Source organism: Ranitomeya imitator, chromosome 1, assembly GCF_032444005.1.
Source record: "Ranitomeya imitator isolate aRanImi1 chromosome 1, aRanImi1.pri, whole genome shotgun sequence".
In the NCBI taxonomy this organism is placed as follows: Eukaryota; Metazoa; Chordata; class Amphibia; order Anura; family Dendrobatidae; genus Ranitomeya; species Ranitomeya imitator.
In genome coordinates, this window is record NC_091282.1 from 912,040,785 (window position 1) to 912,059,969 (window position 19,185).

General features: G+C 41.4%; 1 protein-coding gene across 3 annotated transcripts in view; it reads left to right on the plus strand.

Annotated features, from left to right (window-relative positions):
* The window catches only part of SLC4A4 (solute carrier family 4 member 4), a 368,399-nt gene that overhangs the window by 328,386 nt on the left and 20,828 nt on the right, over positions 1-19,185 (plus strand). For all 3 annotated transcript variants that reach the window (XM_069743508.1, XM_069743505.1, XM_069743507.1), the window contains exons 18-22: positions 2,753-2,866; positions 4,295-4,456; positions 6,426-6,604; positions 9,979-10,051; positions 17,243-17,311. In XM_069743508.1, the coding sequence (XP_069599609.1) occupies positions 2,753-2,866; positions 4,295-4,456; positions 6,426-6,604; positions 9,979-10,051; positions 17,243-17,311 (597 nt within the window). The remainder of the gene's footprint in view (positions 1-2,752; positions 2,867-4,294; positions 4,457-6,425; positions 6,605-9,978; positions 10,052-17,242; positions 17,312-19,185) is intronic.

Here is a 19,185-nt window from a genome sequence, read left to right on the forward strand (position 1 = left end):
AGGCTATGTTGTGAGGTGAAATTTTAACCCCGCGCTTTCCAATTCACCAAACAATTTTGCCCCTATCTACATAATGGGGAAAAGTGAAAGGAAAAGTGTTGGAGGCAAATTGACAGCTGTCAGATGTGAACAAGGGGGACTTAAAGAATGAGAGCGATGGCGCCAAAGAGTATATACCGGACAGTTGCTAAGGTGGGGCCCCGACATGGGATACTCACCACACACGGGGATATGAACACACACAAAATGCGCCACACACTACCAGATGCTTGAACACATATTACCCTCAGCACACATTTCACCACACATACACCAACCTCGCCACATAAAAGTCGAAACACAAAAGTCGCCGCTCAAAACTCGCCATGCGCAAAACTCACCACATGCAAAAACTAGGCTCACGCAAAACTCGCCACACGTGCAAAACTCACCTCATGGAAAACTCACCACACACAAAACTTGCACACGCGCAAAAATTGCCACATGCACAAAAGTTGCAACACATGCAAAAGTTGCCTCACACAAAACTTGCACATACTCAAAAGGCACCACACATAAAACTCGCCGCGCGCAAAAACTCGCCATGCGCAAAACTTGCTGCACACAACTTGCTGCACTAACCTGTCACATGCAACTCGACACACAAAAAGTTGCTACACGCATGTTGCCACACAAAACTCATCTCACAAAAGTCGCTACATGCATGTCGCCGCACGCAACTCAACACACACAACTTGACAAACGAAACTCGCCCTAAAACACACACAAGTCTGGTATCATCCTTCAAAAATAAAAATCTGATTAATAAGCAGACAAACTACAAGAGCAACAAATGTACCATATAGGAAATACGGCAGCTGTCAGTCACATGACCTGTCTATTATGTGTATGTGTGAGCTAATATATACTGCCAGGGGGAGGGCTTCCTGTTGGCTGGGGATTTATCAGGCTGCCAATTTAGCTTACAAATACTGAGGTAAAAATACTGAGTAAACAACGTGTGAACGAGGTCTAATACAGGAGGAGATGGCACACAGGTATATACTATATACAGGGGAGATGACACACAGGTATATACTATATAGAGGAGGAGATGACATACAGGTATATACTATATACAGGAGGAGATGACACACAGATATATACTATATACAGGGGAGAAGACACACAGGTATATACTATATACAGGAGGAGATGACATACAGGTATATACTATATATAGAAGGAGATGACATGCAGGTATATACTATATACAGGAGGAGATGACATACAGGTATATACTATATACAGGGGAGATGACACACAGCAGGTATATACTATATACAGGGGAGATGACATACAGGTATATACTATATACAGGAGATGACATACCGGTGTATACTATATATAAGGGAGATGACAAACATGTATATACTGAGGTGAAAATGAGAGGTGTGAGGTGAAAATGAAAAGGTGTGAGTGCAAAATGAGAGGAGTGAGGAAAAATAGTGGAGTGATCAGAAAATGACAGATGTGAGGTTGAAATGACAAGTGTTAGGAGTGAGGGAGAGGAGTGAGGGAGAAAATGAGAGGAGTGAGGGGGAAAATGAGAGGCGTGATGGGAAAATAAGAGAAGTGAGGTGCTATAACTAACTACAGATATTTACTATGCCCAGGCAACGCCGGGCTCTTCAGCTAGTTAATACTAAAACTGCTTGCATATGCTGCCTGAATTAACAATAGCTTTCCTTGTAATGAGCTCGACCCTTTTAAATTGCACCAGTTCCTTCTTTGTGTGTGATCCAGAAAGCGATACCACAGTTTTGCCCGTCAGAAATGTATGTGATCACTCAGTGCTATGCCTAGCTGTAGAAACAAAGCCTGCGTACAAACATTACTTGTAGCCAGTTCATTAAAGTATCAGGTAATAGAAAGTTCACTCAAGCAAATTCTTACCAACATTAAACTTTTACTTTTGAGGTCACTTAAATAGAAATGTTGCTTTCAGATGATGTGAAAGAAAAGAGAATGTTCTTCATTGACTCCAGCAATATGACTTCCTGTGGAGCGCTTATTTTCTCAAATAACGGAACCCCATATTGAAATATTAATGCTTAAAACATGTAGGATATTGTGTTAAGCATATAGGATAATAGGAAATGCTAGTGTTCCGAATTTTAATAACATATATAAAATGTAATATATTTTTATTTCAGTTACAAAAATACATTGTGAAAATGAAAAATAAGGGAACAAAATAAAGTAATATTTTTATAAATACAGTTTAATTTCCCTTTTCTACGTAAATAGTGCCTGACAAAAATATTGCCATGATCTTCCTTTCTTATCTAGCAAATGGAAATAATAAACATCTTTTAATGTGAAAATCTTTGCAAAGTCAACTACAATAATTGCCTGTATAACTATTACACACAAAAATCGTCACTGGCCAAATACAGAAAATAAGAAAAATGAAGTATATTAGTGTAAAAATGTAGATAAAGTTTGGTTCTGCAATACAATGTGAGTATTCTTGAAGGCGTGAATACTTTTTAGCATGTACTGTATACTGGATAGATATAAATCAGGGCATTCTCCATTGATAAATTTCACTTCAGTTATTCGTAGAGGAGCATAAGAACATGGAAAAACAATGGCCTATGGACATTTCACGTGATCACATGCCTCATCAGGGTCTAAGGTGTATATTGGACATTTCAGTTGCTTATTTTATGATGACTGACCTTAAACTGGCATTTATCTTTCATTTTAGGCCAGAAAACTCATCAGTGACTTTGCCATAATTCTTTCAATTTTTATCTTCTGTGGAATTGATGCCCTTGTTGGAGTTGATACACCAAAGCTTATTGTTCCGAGTGAATTTAAGGTAAGTGGTATATCTGGTGATATAGTATTATGACATCACAAGCTTAGAGCATTTTTACACAAACCACTCTAAGTTGATAAAAATAATTGGCTCTATACAGTCTGCTCTGTGGTCTTTTAATGGCCTATTTAAATAGGCCAACAAAGATTGGGCCATCAAAACTTTCATGTCAGAATTGTGGCTTAAAAGCTTTGAAACATAGTAAAATTTTAGTGCAGCATTGTGCTTAAATTTTGCGACTGTTGGCATTTTCAGCCCAGTTTCTCCTTACTCCACCAAAATGATGCAGAGCTGGGACAGGACGGGGGACACGATGGGGGAAAGACACAATAACTAATCTAATTCTTGATGGGCTGTGGAATTCCCTATATCAGAACTCACACTCCAGTACTTGACTGGAGTGAAATTGTGAATGCACATGAATCAGAGGAGTGTAACTCCAGTGTGAAGAACTCTGATCTTTATGATTAGGTCAACTTGCACACAACGATCGTTAATACTATCGTTCTTTGCCCATGTGGTATCATGTTATCTTTAGCACATTACCTGTTTATTTTGGCCAATAATGATGTTTTTTGTGTGAGCATTTTGCTCGTTCACCGAATGATTGACTGCCTGTTTAGACGATGCAATAGTAGTGTCATGGTTAGGACATGGTTAATGTCCTGTTCTCTCAGGGTTAATTTTGCTAGCCTCCCTTTCGATCTGGGAGGAGTATTTATACTCACTCCAGACTAGGATTCGCTGTCAGCTATACTTTCTGTTCTAGTCTGTGTGCCTGACCTCTGCAGTGCGTGCCCGGTTTGCAATTGTTTTCCTTGCTCTCCATGCGTGCGTTACTCTGTTTGTTTGTTCCTCTGAATTTCTGACCTCTGGCTTCACTTCTGACAATCTGCTGACTCACCCCTTTGGTACTTCGTGATCTCCTTGTTCAGATCTTGGCTTGTTTGACTACTCTCCTGTGTTTAGCTCTTCTCTGCACCCGGCGTCTGGCTCTGCCTCCGACCACCTCCAACTCTGTCACATGGGTGAGGTACTTTTTGCTACCTGGTTAGTAACCCGATGTTTTGCTCAGCTCCCTTGCTGCTGTGTGCAGCTCTCCCCGCAGTAATAATACCCGGGAGTCGTGACAAGTAGGGAATGAGCATTCTTAAGAATTATGGTTGGATGATTACTGGCTCTTCTAAATTGGCCTTCTTTTTTGCTTGGACACACGTGTATTAAAATCAGTGCAAGGAATAGAACAAGAAAATGTATAAACTGTATGTCCAACCATTTGCACAAGTACATGTTCCATACTATATTCCATGAGTTACATGCAGACCTATGCAAAATACAGATGTCACACTGATATCTTATTAAGTGCTGCATATGTAAAATATCCGTGATATAAATTCCTATTTATACTATTAATTCTTTTCTTTTTAGCCAACAAGCCCTAACCGAGGCTGGTTTGTGCCCCCATTTGGAGGAAATCCTTGGTGGGTATACCTGGCTTCAGCCCTCCCAGCTCTTCTTGTCACTATTTTAATCTTCATGGATCAACAGATAACAGGTGTCATTGTCAACAGGAAGGAGCACAAGCTTAAGGTTTGTCTACCAAGATTGTTTTTTTTTATTCCTCAACTACACTTCCTCACGTCTTTATTAGAGAGAGCTGAAACATTCATGAGGCTACAGACACCATTGACTTATTTATGCTTGGACACCGTACTGTTTCCATATACGCACTAGGCTTGTATTACTGGAGATTTCACCAGTAGTTTGCAATTTCAGCCTCAGCTCCAGCAGTGCCGCTAAAAATTCTTATTTCATATGTTGAAAATAAGGTGGCATCAGGTGAAGTAAACATTGACATTTTTGTTTTGTGTCCTTAAATAAAACTTTACAGCTTGTCGTCTGAAGGCCAGTGATGAGTAGCAGTTGGACATAGACTTCATGATCCATTCTTCTTTGTGTATTATTGAATACAAAATATAGGGAAGTAATAAGCATGTAAATGGTTAATAATCCAAAACAATACATATAATTTACTAAATATATAAAAATGAATGCAGAAATAAAAAATAAAGAATGAATAGCTATATATTTAAAGAATATATCAACATCTAAAAGCTTTGGCAAAGCAACTGATAGTCATTTTTCACATCTCATTACTTAAGTGACTTTATTAATTTTTTTTCTTTTTTCATAAATCTAGCTAAGACTCAATTTCCAAAACGTAAATGGCGACCACAAAATCAAATCAAAGATTTTTGTGGTGGGCACCAAAATGTCTGACTTTTTGATAATTGCCCCCCCCCCCATAATTTCAGATAATGATTGGTAGTAACCTTCTAGCGTTGAGTAAAAAGCTCCGAAGGACCCTGGTCTAGATGTGAGGGAGGGGCAGGGCCGTAGTCATGCCTGAGACTATCGGTTTACACGCGCCCTGGTCTCCCGTCATATGAATATAATGTCCCCTTTGCAGCATACCTTCTGCTTCACCTTCTGCACCATCAGGGTTTCATTGGGCTGGCTGAAGTCCCACTGCTGGCATTGTTGCATATAAAGAGACAGAGCCCATTTCAAACTTAAAATGTAATACTTTACTTTCCTCTTTTCGCAGCACATCCTTTTCAGATACAGCATCAACATAGTGCTCCATACAGTCCACATCAGCCTGTGGCACTGCTGAGGTGCTATGGAAGCCCAGGTTGCTTTGATAGCAGCCTTCAGCTCATCTGCATTGTTGGGTCTGGTGTCGCTCATCTTCCTCTTGACAATACCCCATACATTCTCTATGGGGTTAAGCATTAATGACTAATTTAATGCTGCCAGAGGAAGGTAAGAAATTCACTGGCGTCTTGTCTAACCTCCAGGTACCACCTGGACGATGGACAAGTCTCGTGAATCTGTCCGCTCATCCTAAGGGCTCACGTAGGTGTCCATGGATCTTGGTCCAATCATGGAATGCAATGCACAGATTTTCTTATATATATATGAAACATTTCATTCTCCTATCTGTAGATATAATATACTAGCAGTCCTTTGATGTACTTTCTGGTTGACTTTTTTCCTAAAAGATAACAACACAAATGTCCATGTGTCTTAATCATTGTTAATGGAGCCCAACACAATAACTTTACTAGTGAGCCTTGTTTCTCATGTCACAGTAAAGAAGGGTGGATTGTCCTAGGCAAGCAGTGTGGAACTGAGATATGTGCTCCTAGTATAGAGGATGATTTCTCCAGCAGATCACTTTCCAGGTCATTTAGCCTAGGTAGACTTTTGAAGTAATAGAGTTAAAGAGCAAAATAGGACCACCCACCATTACTCATATTCTTTGTGTCCCAATTAAGAGCTACTTGTATCCTGTAAAAACATCCGTTCACCTGGGATTATTGTATGGATAATGTTACCTGCTGCTTCCGGAACGTTCAGATTTCCTGTATTTGTCTTACATAGTGGTATTTCATTCCAAAGACATAGCTTTGTTTGCCAATGTTTACACCTTAAGAAAAAAGGTTTTCTATTGATTGATTTTTTTTTTACAATTCTTTTCTAACTTTCCTTTCAGAAAGGAGCAGGTTATCACTTGGACTTGTTCTGGGTCGCAGTTCTTATGATTGTGTGCTCTTTTATGGCTCTCCCGTGGTATGTAGCTGCAACGGTCATCTCCATTGCCCACATTGACAGCTTGAAGATGGAAACGGAGACATCTGCTCCTGGAGAGCAACCGAAGTTCTTGGGAGTAAGGTAAGGTGCAGTGCACATATGGAAACATATAGTGCCAAAAGATGCATAAAGTATGTCATTGCTGTCTACAGCCTCTCTGGCTTTTAATCTATGAGCACACATAGATAGCAGGTAAAATATTAGGGCATTGCATTATGAACTATTCCTTACAATTATTAAATCTCCTGCCACAAAAGTGACAAATCTCCCCATAAAACCGTTGACCACCTTTCTAATTTTATTAAAATGGTCCTCAAATAATAGCCTCTACACAGCTTGTAAGGACCCCCTCCTCCAGGTGGTCAGCAGTAATCAGTGGGGGGGCATGTAAGCGAACAATGCACAGCCTGATTGGATGCCCAAGAGAGAGACATGTCCTAATAATTATTATTATTATTATTATTATACATTTTTATAGCGCCATTTATTCCATGGCGCTTTACATGTGAATACGGGGCAAATATAGACAAATATATTAAACATGAGCAGATAACAAGGCACACGAGTACATAAGGAGGGAGGACCCTGCCCGCGAGGGCTCACAGTCTGCAGGGGGTGGGTGAGGATACACTAGGAGAGGGAAGAGCTGGCTGTGCGGCTGTTCAGTAGGTTGAGGATCACTGCAGGCTGTAGGCTTGTCGGAAGAGATGAGTCTTCAGGTTCTTTTTGAAGGTTTCTATGGTAGGCGAGAGTCTGATGTGTTGGGGTACAGAGTTCCAGAGTATGGGGGAAGCACAGGAGAAGTCTTGGATGCGGTTATGGGAAGAAGAGATGAGAGGGGAGTAGAGAAGGAGGTCTTGGGAGGATCAGAGGTCGCGTGTAGGTAGGTACCGGGAGACCATGTCACAGATGTATGGAGGAGACAGGTTGTGGATGGCTTTGTATGTCAGTGTGAGGGTTTTGAACTGGAGTCTCTGGGCGATAGGAAGCCAGTGAAGGGCTTGACACAGGGGAGAGGCTGGGGAATAGCGGGGGGACAGGTGGATTAGTCGGGCAGCAGAGTGTAGGATGGATTGGAGTGGTGCCAGAGTGATAGAGGGGAGTCCAGAGAGTAGGAGGTTGCAGTAGTCGAGGCGGGAGATGATAAGGGCATGCACTAGCGTTTTTGCAGTGTTGCGGTCAAGGAAAGCACGGATCCGGGAAATATTTTTGAGTTTGAGACGACAGGAGGAGGCAAGGGCTTGGATATGTGGCTTGAAAGAGAGGGCAGAGTCGAGGATCACCCCGAGGCACCGGGCGTGTGGGACTGGGGATAGTGAGCAGCCATTGACATTGATGGATAGGTCTGGTGGAGGGGTAGAGTGAGATGGGGAAAGATGATGAATTCTGTTTTGTCCATGTTCAGTTGTAGAAAGCGAGCAGAAAAGAAGGCTGAAATGGCAGAGAGACAGTGCGGGATTTTGGTAAGCAAGGAGGAGAGGTCAGGTCCGGAGAGGTAGATCTGCGTGTCGTCAGCGTAGAGATGGTACTGCATACCGTGGGATTCTATGAGCTGTCCCAGGCCGAAAGTGTAGATGGAGAAGAGTAGGGGTCCTAGAACAGAGCCTTGAGGAACACCGACTGACAAGGGGCGAAGTGAGGAGGTGGTGTGGGGGAGGGAGACACTGAATGTTCGGTCTGTCAGATATGACGAGATCCAGGAAAGGGCCAAGTCTGTGATGCCAAGGGATGAGAGGATTTGTAGCAAAAGGGAGTGGTCTACAGTGTCAAAGGCAGAAGACAGGTCCAGGAGAAGGAGGACAGAGTAGTGTCGCTTGCTCCTGGCAGTTAGTAGGTCATTGGTGACTTTAGTTAGGGCAGTTTCAGTTGAGTGATGGGAACGGAAGCCTGATTGTAACCGATCAAAGAGGGAGCAGGAGGAAAAGTGGGAGGACAGTTCAAGATGGACGTGTTGCTCCAGCAATTTGGAGGCATAAGGGAGAAGAGATATTGGGCGATAGCTAGACACAGAGGATGGGTCGAGGGAGGGCTTTTTGAGGATGGGTGTGATCTTGGCATGCTTGAAGGATGAGGGAAAGACACCTGTTGTGAGTGAGAGGTTGAAGAGGTGCGTTAGGGTTGGGATGAAGACCGTGGAAAGGTTAGGGATGAGGTGGGATGGGAGCGGGTCAAGCGTGCAGGTGGTGAGGTGTGATCTTGACAGGAGGGTGGAGAGCTGATCTTCTGTCATGTCATGTCATGTAATGTATTTATGCATATTTTTTTCTAAACCAGGCAGCTTTTTAGTTCCTTATTAAGTCTTTCAATCAGCTATTGTCTAGTGTTTCTTAAAGTCAAATACGCCTTACTAAATTAAATCTTGTGAATCATACGCTATGCAGCCTATTGGCATATTGTCAGTGCAAATATTCTCTAGATATAGGGTAGGGTAAGTTATATTTAGTTTGATATCCTGGGATACAGACCACAACCTGCTTAAAGTTTAAAGGTGGTTCTCAAATTGTCTTCAGGAGCATAATGCTCCCCTGCCTGCCAGGTGCCTGCTTCTAAGGGTGTGGTGCACACCTGCTCGATAGATTGGACAAGTTTCATGGTTGTGCCTATCTCCTTTACTGTGTGCACTCTCTAATTCTTTTAAATGAGACAGCTTTGCCTCTTCAACATTGTTGGACAGAAGCTGGCCAGATCCAGTGAATTTCTGAGCAGCGCTTGCGAGCTCTTTAGCAAAGGGCTTGTAAGTGCTGCATTTCTTGGCAAGGAAATCATCCAGTTCTTATAGATTGCAGCTATGGCTGGGAACCTGGGCAATGAGCAGAAAACAATAAAATATCTATTCTCTTTGGTCTTGAGATCAGTGCTGAAATAAAAGAACATGTAAGGGTACGTGCACAGGTTAGGTATTTGCTGCATTTTTGTCAGTTTTGTTCTGTGCAGTTTTGTCACAAAAATGGAAACATTTCCTAGTACCAGCAAATTGAATGAGATTCTTAAAGTTTCATGTACATGTTGCTTATTTTTGCACCGTTTTTCACCCTTTCCAAAATGTGGGGAAAAAACAAACAAATTACAAACGCAAGTAAAAAACGTGGTAAAAACACTGCAAAAATCACATCTTTGATTGAACTTTTTTTCCTGCCAATATACCATATAATATGTTTTTGGTGCAAAAATGACCACAGCAAATACTTAATGCTTGCCCATGCACTTGATTGTAAAGTTCTTTGACAAAACAACGCACTTAAGCCATAAATGGCTTCCTATTGTTTATGTACACAGTATGAAGTATGTAATATGTTTGCCAAAGCACCACCAAACCATATATTTCAAAATAGATTACATGTAAGGAAACTTTTTTTTATTCAGGCTTGAATTTTTTTGTTTGTAAATCACAAAAAGAAATTATCAGTTTTTAATGTTCAAGGTCATCATATGGTTAATATGTTTATTGGTTGCAGGGAACAACGAGTTACTGGAATTATGGTGTTCCTACTGACCGGTATATCTGTTTTCATGGCACCCATATTGAAGGTAAAGAAAGTATTTTTATACTTTATTATACCTATAGAGTGATATAGGGAAATAAAAAAAAACATTCTAAGGGGATAACATATGAGTCACATACAGTATCTACTTTTAGGGTACATTTATACTGAATGATTATCAGGGAAGACCGTTTTGAAGAACACTAATTTTCCGATAAACGAGCAGTGTAAACAGGCTGCCAATCACTTGATCACTTAAGCTTGTTTAAAAATCATCGCTCTCGGCAGCACATCTTCCTGTGTAAACTCGAACTGTGCTGCCTAGAACAATATTAAAAACACCAAAATAGGAAAAATTCAAGAAAACACACCAAAAACAGGCAGAGATGCTTACCTGTCTGAATGGGCCTCAATACAATTGCACAGACAGAACAATATCAGCCTATGCACACAGAATTATCGATCCTTCTGTGTGTATTGAAAGTACAGTAAACCTGTCTAAACCAACAAACATGTAATCGACCAGTTAACATCACAGAACTGGTGTAAACCAGCCTTTAGCTGCAGTCTTTTTTTTGCCATTGTACCAAAACCCGCTCATGTTAATCAAACCAAAATTATTTAAAAGGGTTAACCACTGTCGGGGACTTTTTTCTTTTGTTATTTTGCTATTTGAATGCATGTATTTTAGGCTAAAATCATTTTTACGTTTGAATTTCATTACAAATTTTGAATTGTTTTGCTTTTACAGGCCCTTTGTTTTCCTGCACATTCAGCTTTAACCCCTTAGGGACAGAGGAAATTTGGTACTGACCAAGCCAATTTTTACAATTCTGACCACTGTCACTTTATGAAGTTATAGGTCTGGAATACTTCAACGGATCCCACTGATTCTGATATATTGTTTTCATGACATATTGTACTTCATGATAGTGGTAAAATTTCTTCGATATAACTTGCGTTTATTTATGAAAAAAAATGGAAATTTGGCAACATTTTTTAATATTTTGCAATTTTCAAACTTAATTTTTGTACCCTTAAATCAGAGAGTGGTGTCACACAAAACACACAATAAATAACATTCCGCACATGTCAGCTTTACAATAGTACAATTTTGGAAACATAATTTTTTTTTGTTAGGACGTTATAATGGTTAAAAATTTTTCCTGCAATTTCTCATTTTTACAACAAAATTTACAAAACTATTTTTTAGGGACCAACTCACATTTGAAGTGAGTTTGAAGGGGTCAATATAACAAAAAATGCCCAAAAGTGACATCATTCTAAAAACTGTACCCCTCAAGGTGCGCAAAACCACCTTCAAGAAGTTTATTAACCCTTCAGGTGCTTCACAAGACCTAAAGCAATGTAGGAGGAAAAAATGAACATTTTATTTTTTTCACAAAAAATTTATTTTGGAATTAAATGTTTTTATTTTCACAAGGGTATCAGGGGAAAATGGACGACAAAATGTGTTGTGTAATTTCTCCTGATTGCGCTAATACCCCGTTTGTGGGGGAAAGCCACTGTTTGGGCATATGACAAGGCTCAGAAGGAGGGAGCACAGTTTGACTTTTTGAACGCAAAATTGGCTGGAATCAATGGTAGGCGCCATGTCGCGTTTTGAGACCCCCCTGATGTACCTAATAAGTGGAACCACCAATTCTAACTCCAACCCTAACACAACCCTATCCCCAACACACCCCTAACCCTAATCCCATACCTAACCATAACCCGAACCCCAACGCACCCCAACCCTAATCCCATCCCTAACCATAACCCTAACCACAACCCTAACCTTAACACACCCCTAACCCTAATCCCAATCCTAACCGTAATCCCAACCACAACCATAACCCCAACACCACCCTAACCCCAACACCTCAACCTTAACCCTAACACAACCCTAACCCCCACACAACCCTAACCCCCAACCCTAATCCTAGCTCTAACCCTAGCCCTATCCCTAACCCCAACACTAACCCTAACCCAATCCTAGCCCTAGCTTTAACCCCAACCTTAACCCTAGCCCCAACTGTAACCCTAATGCAAAAGTGGAAATAAATATTTTTTTTAATTTTATTATTTCTACCTAACAAAGGGGTGATAAAGGGAGGTTTGATTTACTATTTTTTTTATTTTGATCACTGTGATATTGCCGAGTACCGGCCGACAAATCTCGGCGGGTGAACTGTGCATGCACGCGCCATTTTCTTCCCAGAAGAAGATGATGAGGGCTGGGGGACACCGGAGGTATCGTGGGGGCCCGGGACTCCATTTCTCTCTCCTCTGATGTGCTAGATCTTATCAGAGGAGAGAGAAATAAATGGGAAACTTTTTTTAGGGGGGGTTGCCATTGTTTGGCGAATAACGGCAATCCCAACACTGGGGACGGTAAAAACCGACCTGAATCATGTTCTCTGGGGTCTCAGCTACCCCAGGTAGCCGAGACCCCACAGATTTTCCGAAGCTGGGGGGGCGCTATACACTTATTTCTCTGCGCCATTAAAAAGTGGCGCTGAGGAACAAGTACCCTTAACTGCCACCACTAAAAGGCATATTGGCAGTCGTTAACTGGTTAATATCCTTTGTGGCCATAAATCAGTAGACAGGAGATCAGAAAAGATAGATAAAAGAGTTTCAAATTCTCCTGTCAAACCATCAAAATGAGCTCACTGGCAGATTCTCAGGTGAAGAGGTCGGCCACTTTCTCTTGTTAGTGCAGTTTCTTCACATACTGAGCAGCACTTCTATCCATAAAATGGCTGCTGGAGGAGAAGCATGTGACCAGACCTGTCCGTAAGCCTTCTCGAAGAGAAAAGCAGCCAGCTTTCTAACCTGAGGTGTCTTACAACTGCGGGAGGCTGGTGGACTGGTCAGATGCTTCACCAGCAGCCATTGTATGGACAGAAGTGCTGGTCAATCTGTGAGGAAAGCTGCACTAACAAAGAAAATGTCTGACCTCTTTACCTGAGACTATTAGTGAGCACATTCAGACATGCTAAGAGGAAAGTCTGCAACTCTTCTTATGTCTTTTCTGAGCTCCTCTCTGCTAATTTATGGCCACAGACTACATTAAAGTTGAATGTGCAGGAACACAAAGAGAGTGTAAAAGCCAAGCAATGCAAAATGTGTAATAAAACCCAATTGCAAAAATTATTTTTTTTAGACCAAAATATATTTGTTTAACCCCTTCACCCTCGGAGCTTTTTCCGCTTTTTCATTTTCGTTTTTTGCTCCCCTCCTTCCCAGAGCCATAACTTTTTTATTTTTCCGTCAATATGGCCATGTCAGGGCTGATTTTTTGCGGGACGAGATGTACTTTTGAACAATATCATTGGTTTTACCATGCCATGTAATAGAAAACGGGAAAAAAATTCCAAGTGTGATGAAATTGCAAAAAAAGTGCAATCTCACACTTGTTTTTTGTTTGGCTTTTTTGCTAGGTTCACCAAATGCTAAAACTGACCTGACACTATGATTCTCCAGGTCATTACGAGTTCATAGACACCTAACATGTTTAGGTTATTTTTTATCTAAGTGGTGAAAAAAAATTCCAAACTTTGCTTAAAAAAAAAAAAATTGTGCGATTTTCCGATACCCGTAGCGTCTCCAATTTTCGTGATCTGGGGTCAGGTGAGGGCTTATTTTTTGCGTGCCGAGATGGCGTTTTTAATGATACCGTTTTGGTGTAGATACGTTCTTTTGATCGCCCGTTATTGCATTTTAATGCAATGTTGCGGCGACCAAAATAACGTAATTTTGGCGGTTTGATTTTTTTCTCGCTACGCCATTTAGCGGTCAGGTTAATCCTTTGTTTTTATTGATAGATCGGGCGATTCTGAACGCGGCGATACCAAATATGTGTAGGTTTGATTTTTTTTTAATTGTTTTATTTTGATTGGGGCGAAAGGGGGGTGATTTGAACTTTTATATATTTTTTATTTTTTTACATTTTTAATCACTTTTTTTTTAATTTTGGCATGCTTCAATAGCCTCCATAGGAGGCTAGAAGCATGCATAACTCGATCGCCTCTGCTACATAGAGGTGAAGTACAGATCACCTCTATGTAGCAGAAATGCAGGTGTACTTTGAACGCCGACCACAGGGTGGCGCTCAAAGCAATCGGCCATCAACAACCATAGACGTCTCAAGGAGACCTCTGGTTGTTATGGCAATGCACTGCTGACCCCCGATCATGTGACGGGGGTCAGCAGTGCGAGCAACTCCGGCCGCGCGGCCGGGAGCGCTAGTTAAATGCCGCTGTCAGTGCTTGACGGCGGCATTTAACTAGTTAATGGGCGCGGGCTGATCGCGATTCCGCTCGCGCTCATTGCGCGCTCATGTCAGCTGTACAAAACAGCTGACATGTCGCGGCTTTGAGGTGGGCTCACCGCCGGAGTCCACCTCAAAGCAGGGGATCTGCCAGCTGACGTACTATTCCGTCAGCTGGCAGAAAGGGGTTAAGTAACAAAAAAATTCCTTTGAGGTGGACAATCCCTTTTCTCTGTAAATTAAAGGTGGCCACTCATCTTCAGTAGCTGTCAGTCAATTGTAATTTTAGCCAACAGTTATTTCCCCCAGCTCCTCCATACACGTACATGCTTGGCTTGTGTTGGCAACGTGGAGCGGACAATAAGCTACTGTCAAGGTATCTACCATGGGAAGGAAAGATTGGACGTGTTTAAATAAAACATGCCCAATTCATTTTTGAGCCTGCTCTTGGTGAAATCAGTGGGTATGGACAATTTTCCTCTCTAGTGTATATTCGCACCATTATCTTGATATATGCAGGGATAAAAGGATACAATCAATTTTCTTGGAAACTGACTTATATGGAACTGAGGTTACTTTTTAATAGATAGCATATCTCTTGCGTTATCTTTTGGCATTATGTCAAATACCAAGGTACAGTGTTCACTGCTAATATTCACAATGCTGCTTTTACCGGTCTTCAAGAGCTAAGATGTCCATGTGCAAAATCTGTACCAAGGTCACGCTACTGAATACAAAATTTGTTATACATTTATTCTGTGGGTTAAGCCTTCATTACACTGCTTTTATGGTATAGAGGGGCTATGCCTCATTGTGGTCCTAGTGGAACTATGACCTCGGCGCCCAGCTATTAAGCGAGTGTTTCTCTTCAGACACTCAGCAACACAGACTGCCTTTGGAGCCCAGCTATTTAAGCCCAGACCATGTGACTCCTCACCTATGTGACTGATCACATGACTGTGACATTACACAGGTCCTGTCAGCACGCGTCGGTGCCAACTGTGCTGGTGGAGATAAGGTGGACATCCTCCGACCCACACATAATACCAGCCCCTTTATGCAACCTTAGCTTAAGCCTCACGACACTTTAGAGTGCTGGAGGAAAATACTCTGGCTTTATATCACTGACGCCATTAGGTGTAGTGAAACATATCTCGCCTCCAGCACCTTACTATATACACACATAACACTTGATAGATATCATATCGCGCATTAATGCCACATGCATAAATACACGCACTTACACCCTTTGTCATGACGTCAGTGAGGATGTTAAAGAGAACCTGATACACACTGCCCAATCCGTGGGCACCATGTAGTAGGCGCAGTGTTTATAATCTCAGCAGGGTATGTGTGACTCTAAAATGCTACTGCATTTCAGAGAAAAACATAGTTTAATAGCTGCCGAGGACCAAGACTGCACAATAGTCTAGTCAAACAGTCCCTGTTGGCTTCTCCTTGCTCTCTGTCCTGGAATGGTAGCTGTCTACCTGCGTGCTCGTATGGGCAGAAACCTGTCACTCAACGTGCGTGGAGATGCTGGTAAACATACCTGACAGAGGTCATGCACCCACCTCCTGATACATGTTGCCCACAGATTGGGTGTGTGTATCAGGTGTGAAGTTCTCTTTAATGGTTGTCTGAGGATTGTTCTGCCATGTTGAATAGACTTGGCACACAAATCATCAAGATCCGCTGCTGGCATTTTCCTTTACAATTGCAGACCAATGGCTTCCTAGATGTGGTCGATGCCAAAGTACTATGTGTAGGTTCCACAGGCTTCTCACAGTATCACAAGCAACATACGGCCTGGAGTTGTCATGTTGAAAAACTGCTCTGGGACACTTTGGAGAAATGGCTGTATCACTGGCTCCACAACCAAACTAATATAATGCCAAGCTGCGAAAATGCTCTAAAGATGCATGTAATCCACACGACTGTGTCAATAAAGAATTGTCAAAGCCAAAAACAGGAAATATCAGAATTATTTATATTATGACATACCTAAAACCACAACGTCATTAATAATAATAATAATAATAATAATAATAATAATAATAATAATAATGAAAAAAGCACTCAAAACTACAATTTAAAAAATGCAACTAATCTACTTTAGCTAATAGGGGAAGAAATGCTGCTGAGTATCTACTGTAACAAAAACTCCCCAAATACTCGTCATGGGAACTTCGCTTTTCAGTATAAGTTTTTACAAACTGGCCATTTACGTGAAGTTTTGTTAGAATTCCAGTGGGGAGTTACTGCCACCCAGTGGTAGACCATATATATGCAATCTGCAGTCATGACCAAACACTAGGCTCCATTTTCTCCTAATGTTATAGGGTGTTGTAGCATTAAAAAAAAACTTAATTTACTAGTAGTAAACATCATTATCAGCTTCTGACTCAAGCACTATACAGCTTTGTTGTCAAGGTCACACGGATTTGGCAAGTGGATTAATTAACTTATTGTGCAAAGTAATTTCTGCTCCAGCCCGGAGTTAGTGATCTCACCCAGCGCAGGGAGCAATAACGACATGCCTTGGAAATGAGATCTTGGCGATCAAAGACTAAACTTTAATAAGTTATTAAAGTGTTTAGCCTGTGATTTTGTGGTCCTTGGACTTTTCAATGTTGAACACAATGGAAAAAGAGTTTGTAACACATCTGTGAAGCTCAGAACATCAATGTTAGTCCTTTGTGGTAGAAACACATTATCAACGGTCAATGGTGAAATGAGTGTGAAGCCATCATGTAAAGGTGCTGTGTCCACATATTACCTTTCTATGTGACCTTGTACAGTGTATGAACCATCAATGAAACTGCGGAAAACAGTGGCTTCTCCTTTAGCTTACACGGCGCGGCTATGTCTTATAAGATCAGCCATTCATGTCAGTAGGAACGGGGTCATACAGTATGTGACTGCTGATCATTGATTATTTGTTTTCTTTCTATTTTCTAGTTTATCCCTATGCCTGTTCTATATGGGGTCTTCTTATATATGGGGGTGGCATCCCTCAATGGCGTACAGGTATGAAATGATATCACTGTTGCCCAATCACCCATCTACCAAACTATGAAGTAACATTTCCACCCAAATGCTGGTCACTTGATTGCTCTGCCTAGACGGATATTGCTATCCTCCAGTTTTGTTGCAGCTGTCATTTCTGCAGGAAGTACAACCATAGGGACGTTGAAATAGCTTTTCAGACACTGATGGTAAGCTGTAGTGGTGAGCGAATGTGCTCAGATATCGTGTTATCCGAGTATCTTGGCCGTGCTCTCCATATATATATATATATATATTTGAGTCCTTGCGGCTGCATGTTTTGCGGCGGTACACTGCAACAACACATGCAGGGATTTCCTGTTTGCTTGACAATCCCCACATGTGTTCAGGCTGCCTACTGCCTCAAAAGATGCAGCCACAGGGACTCGAAAATATTATCCGAGCACGCCCAAGATACTCGGATAACACTCGAGTGCACCCAAGAAACGGAAACCTACCGATATCATTGTAAGTAAAGGAGACGCAATAGCCAAGCCATGCTCCTGTAACACCTGATTTACTAATTCATGAGCATACTTTATTATTTTGCTATTTTGTTTGTAAACCCCCTTTACGAGGGTTGTCCGATACTAAAATATTTATTTTTTATGCATGAATTGCTTAAAAACTATAAACGGATGCACTCACTTCAAATGCTCCGTGGATCTAGTGCAGGCTCCAGAAGTAATGTCTACCCTGATTGGAAGTCATAGGACTGCTGCAGCCTGTGATTTCCTGCAGCGGTCAGGTGACTAGATGAGACCTTTAATTGTTTCTCTGATGATGTCGTGCACTTGACCACTGCAGACGATTACAGGCAGTGACTGCCAACATTGCTTCCAGATGCACATTCTGGATTCCGTTATGCCTCCGCTTTATTATTTTCAATCAATTCATGTCTAAAAAAAAATTTAACTGTCAGACAACCTCTTTAAAGTAAAAATGGACGTATTTTGGCCTCACCTCTCCCTCAGTCATCCTGTTCGATTATATGTCAAGACTGTGTTCACACATGCTTGGTTTTACTTCTATTACTGTTTTTTGAAGAAATTTTCCATGTTCGCAATAATGGTGGTGTATCGTAAGGATAGACCATCTACATCCGGTCAGCGGGGGACAGGGCTTCCAAACCCCACCGAATACTGAACAGGCTTCTTCTACTCTCTTTACTTATAAACCGTCTCCATTATATCTGCTCTCCTGAGGATGTGTTGTCTCAATCACTTCAAAGGAGCAGCTCTGAAATATCAGCCATTAATATGTAGACAACAAGCAGGTAAACAGAGCAGAAGAGGGCCACAAGCACATCTAACATCTTAATGGGTGGGTTAGCATCTAGTCGGAACACCAAGGACCGGATATTGACACCCTATTCCAAAAGATTACCCATCAACACTCTGAACCGGAATAAGCCCTTCAAGGGTGCATTGAAACATCCGTGTGAAATCCAATGTGTGGCTCCATTTTTTTCATTGGACAACACATAGACTGAGTACGTCCTTCTCTAATCCTCAAAGCTCAGATCAGAATAGAACATGAATCATGGATTTCATTCTCACATCTGTAATTACCATGGATGTGTGAAATATTGTAGGAACTGACTGTGGATCATTTATCACAATTTTTCTCCTTTTGCTTTATTGATATCTGACTTTACTGTCTGATTGTCTTTTTGGTGCAATAATAAAGTAATAAATAGTGATGAGCGAATATACTCGAGATTTCCCGAGCGCGCTCGAGGGTCCTACGAGTATTTTTTAGTGCTCGGAGTTTTAGTTTTTCTTGCCGCGCCTGAATGATTTACATCTGTTAGCCAGCATAACCTTGTGGGGATTCCCTAGCAACCAGGCAACCCC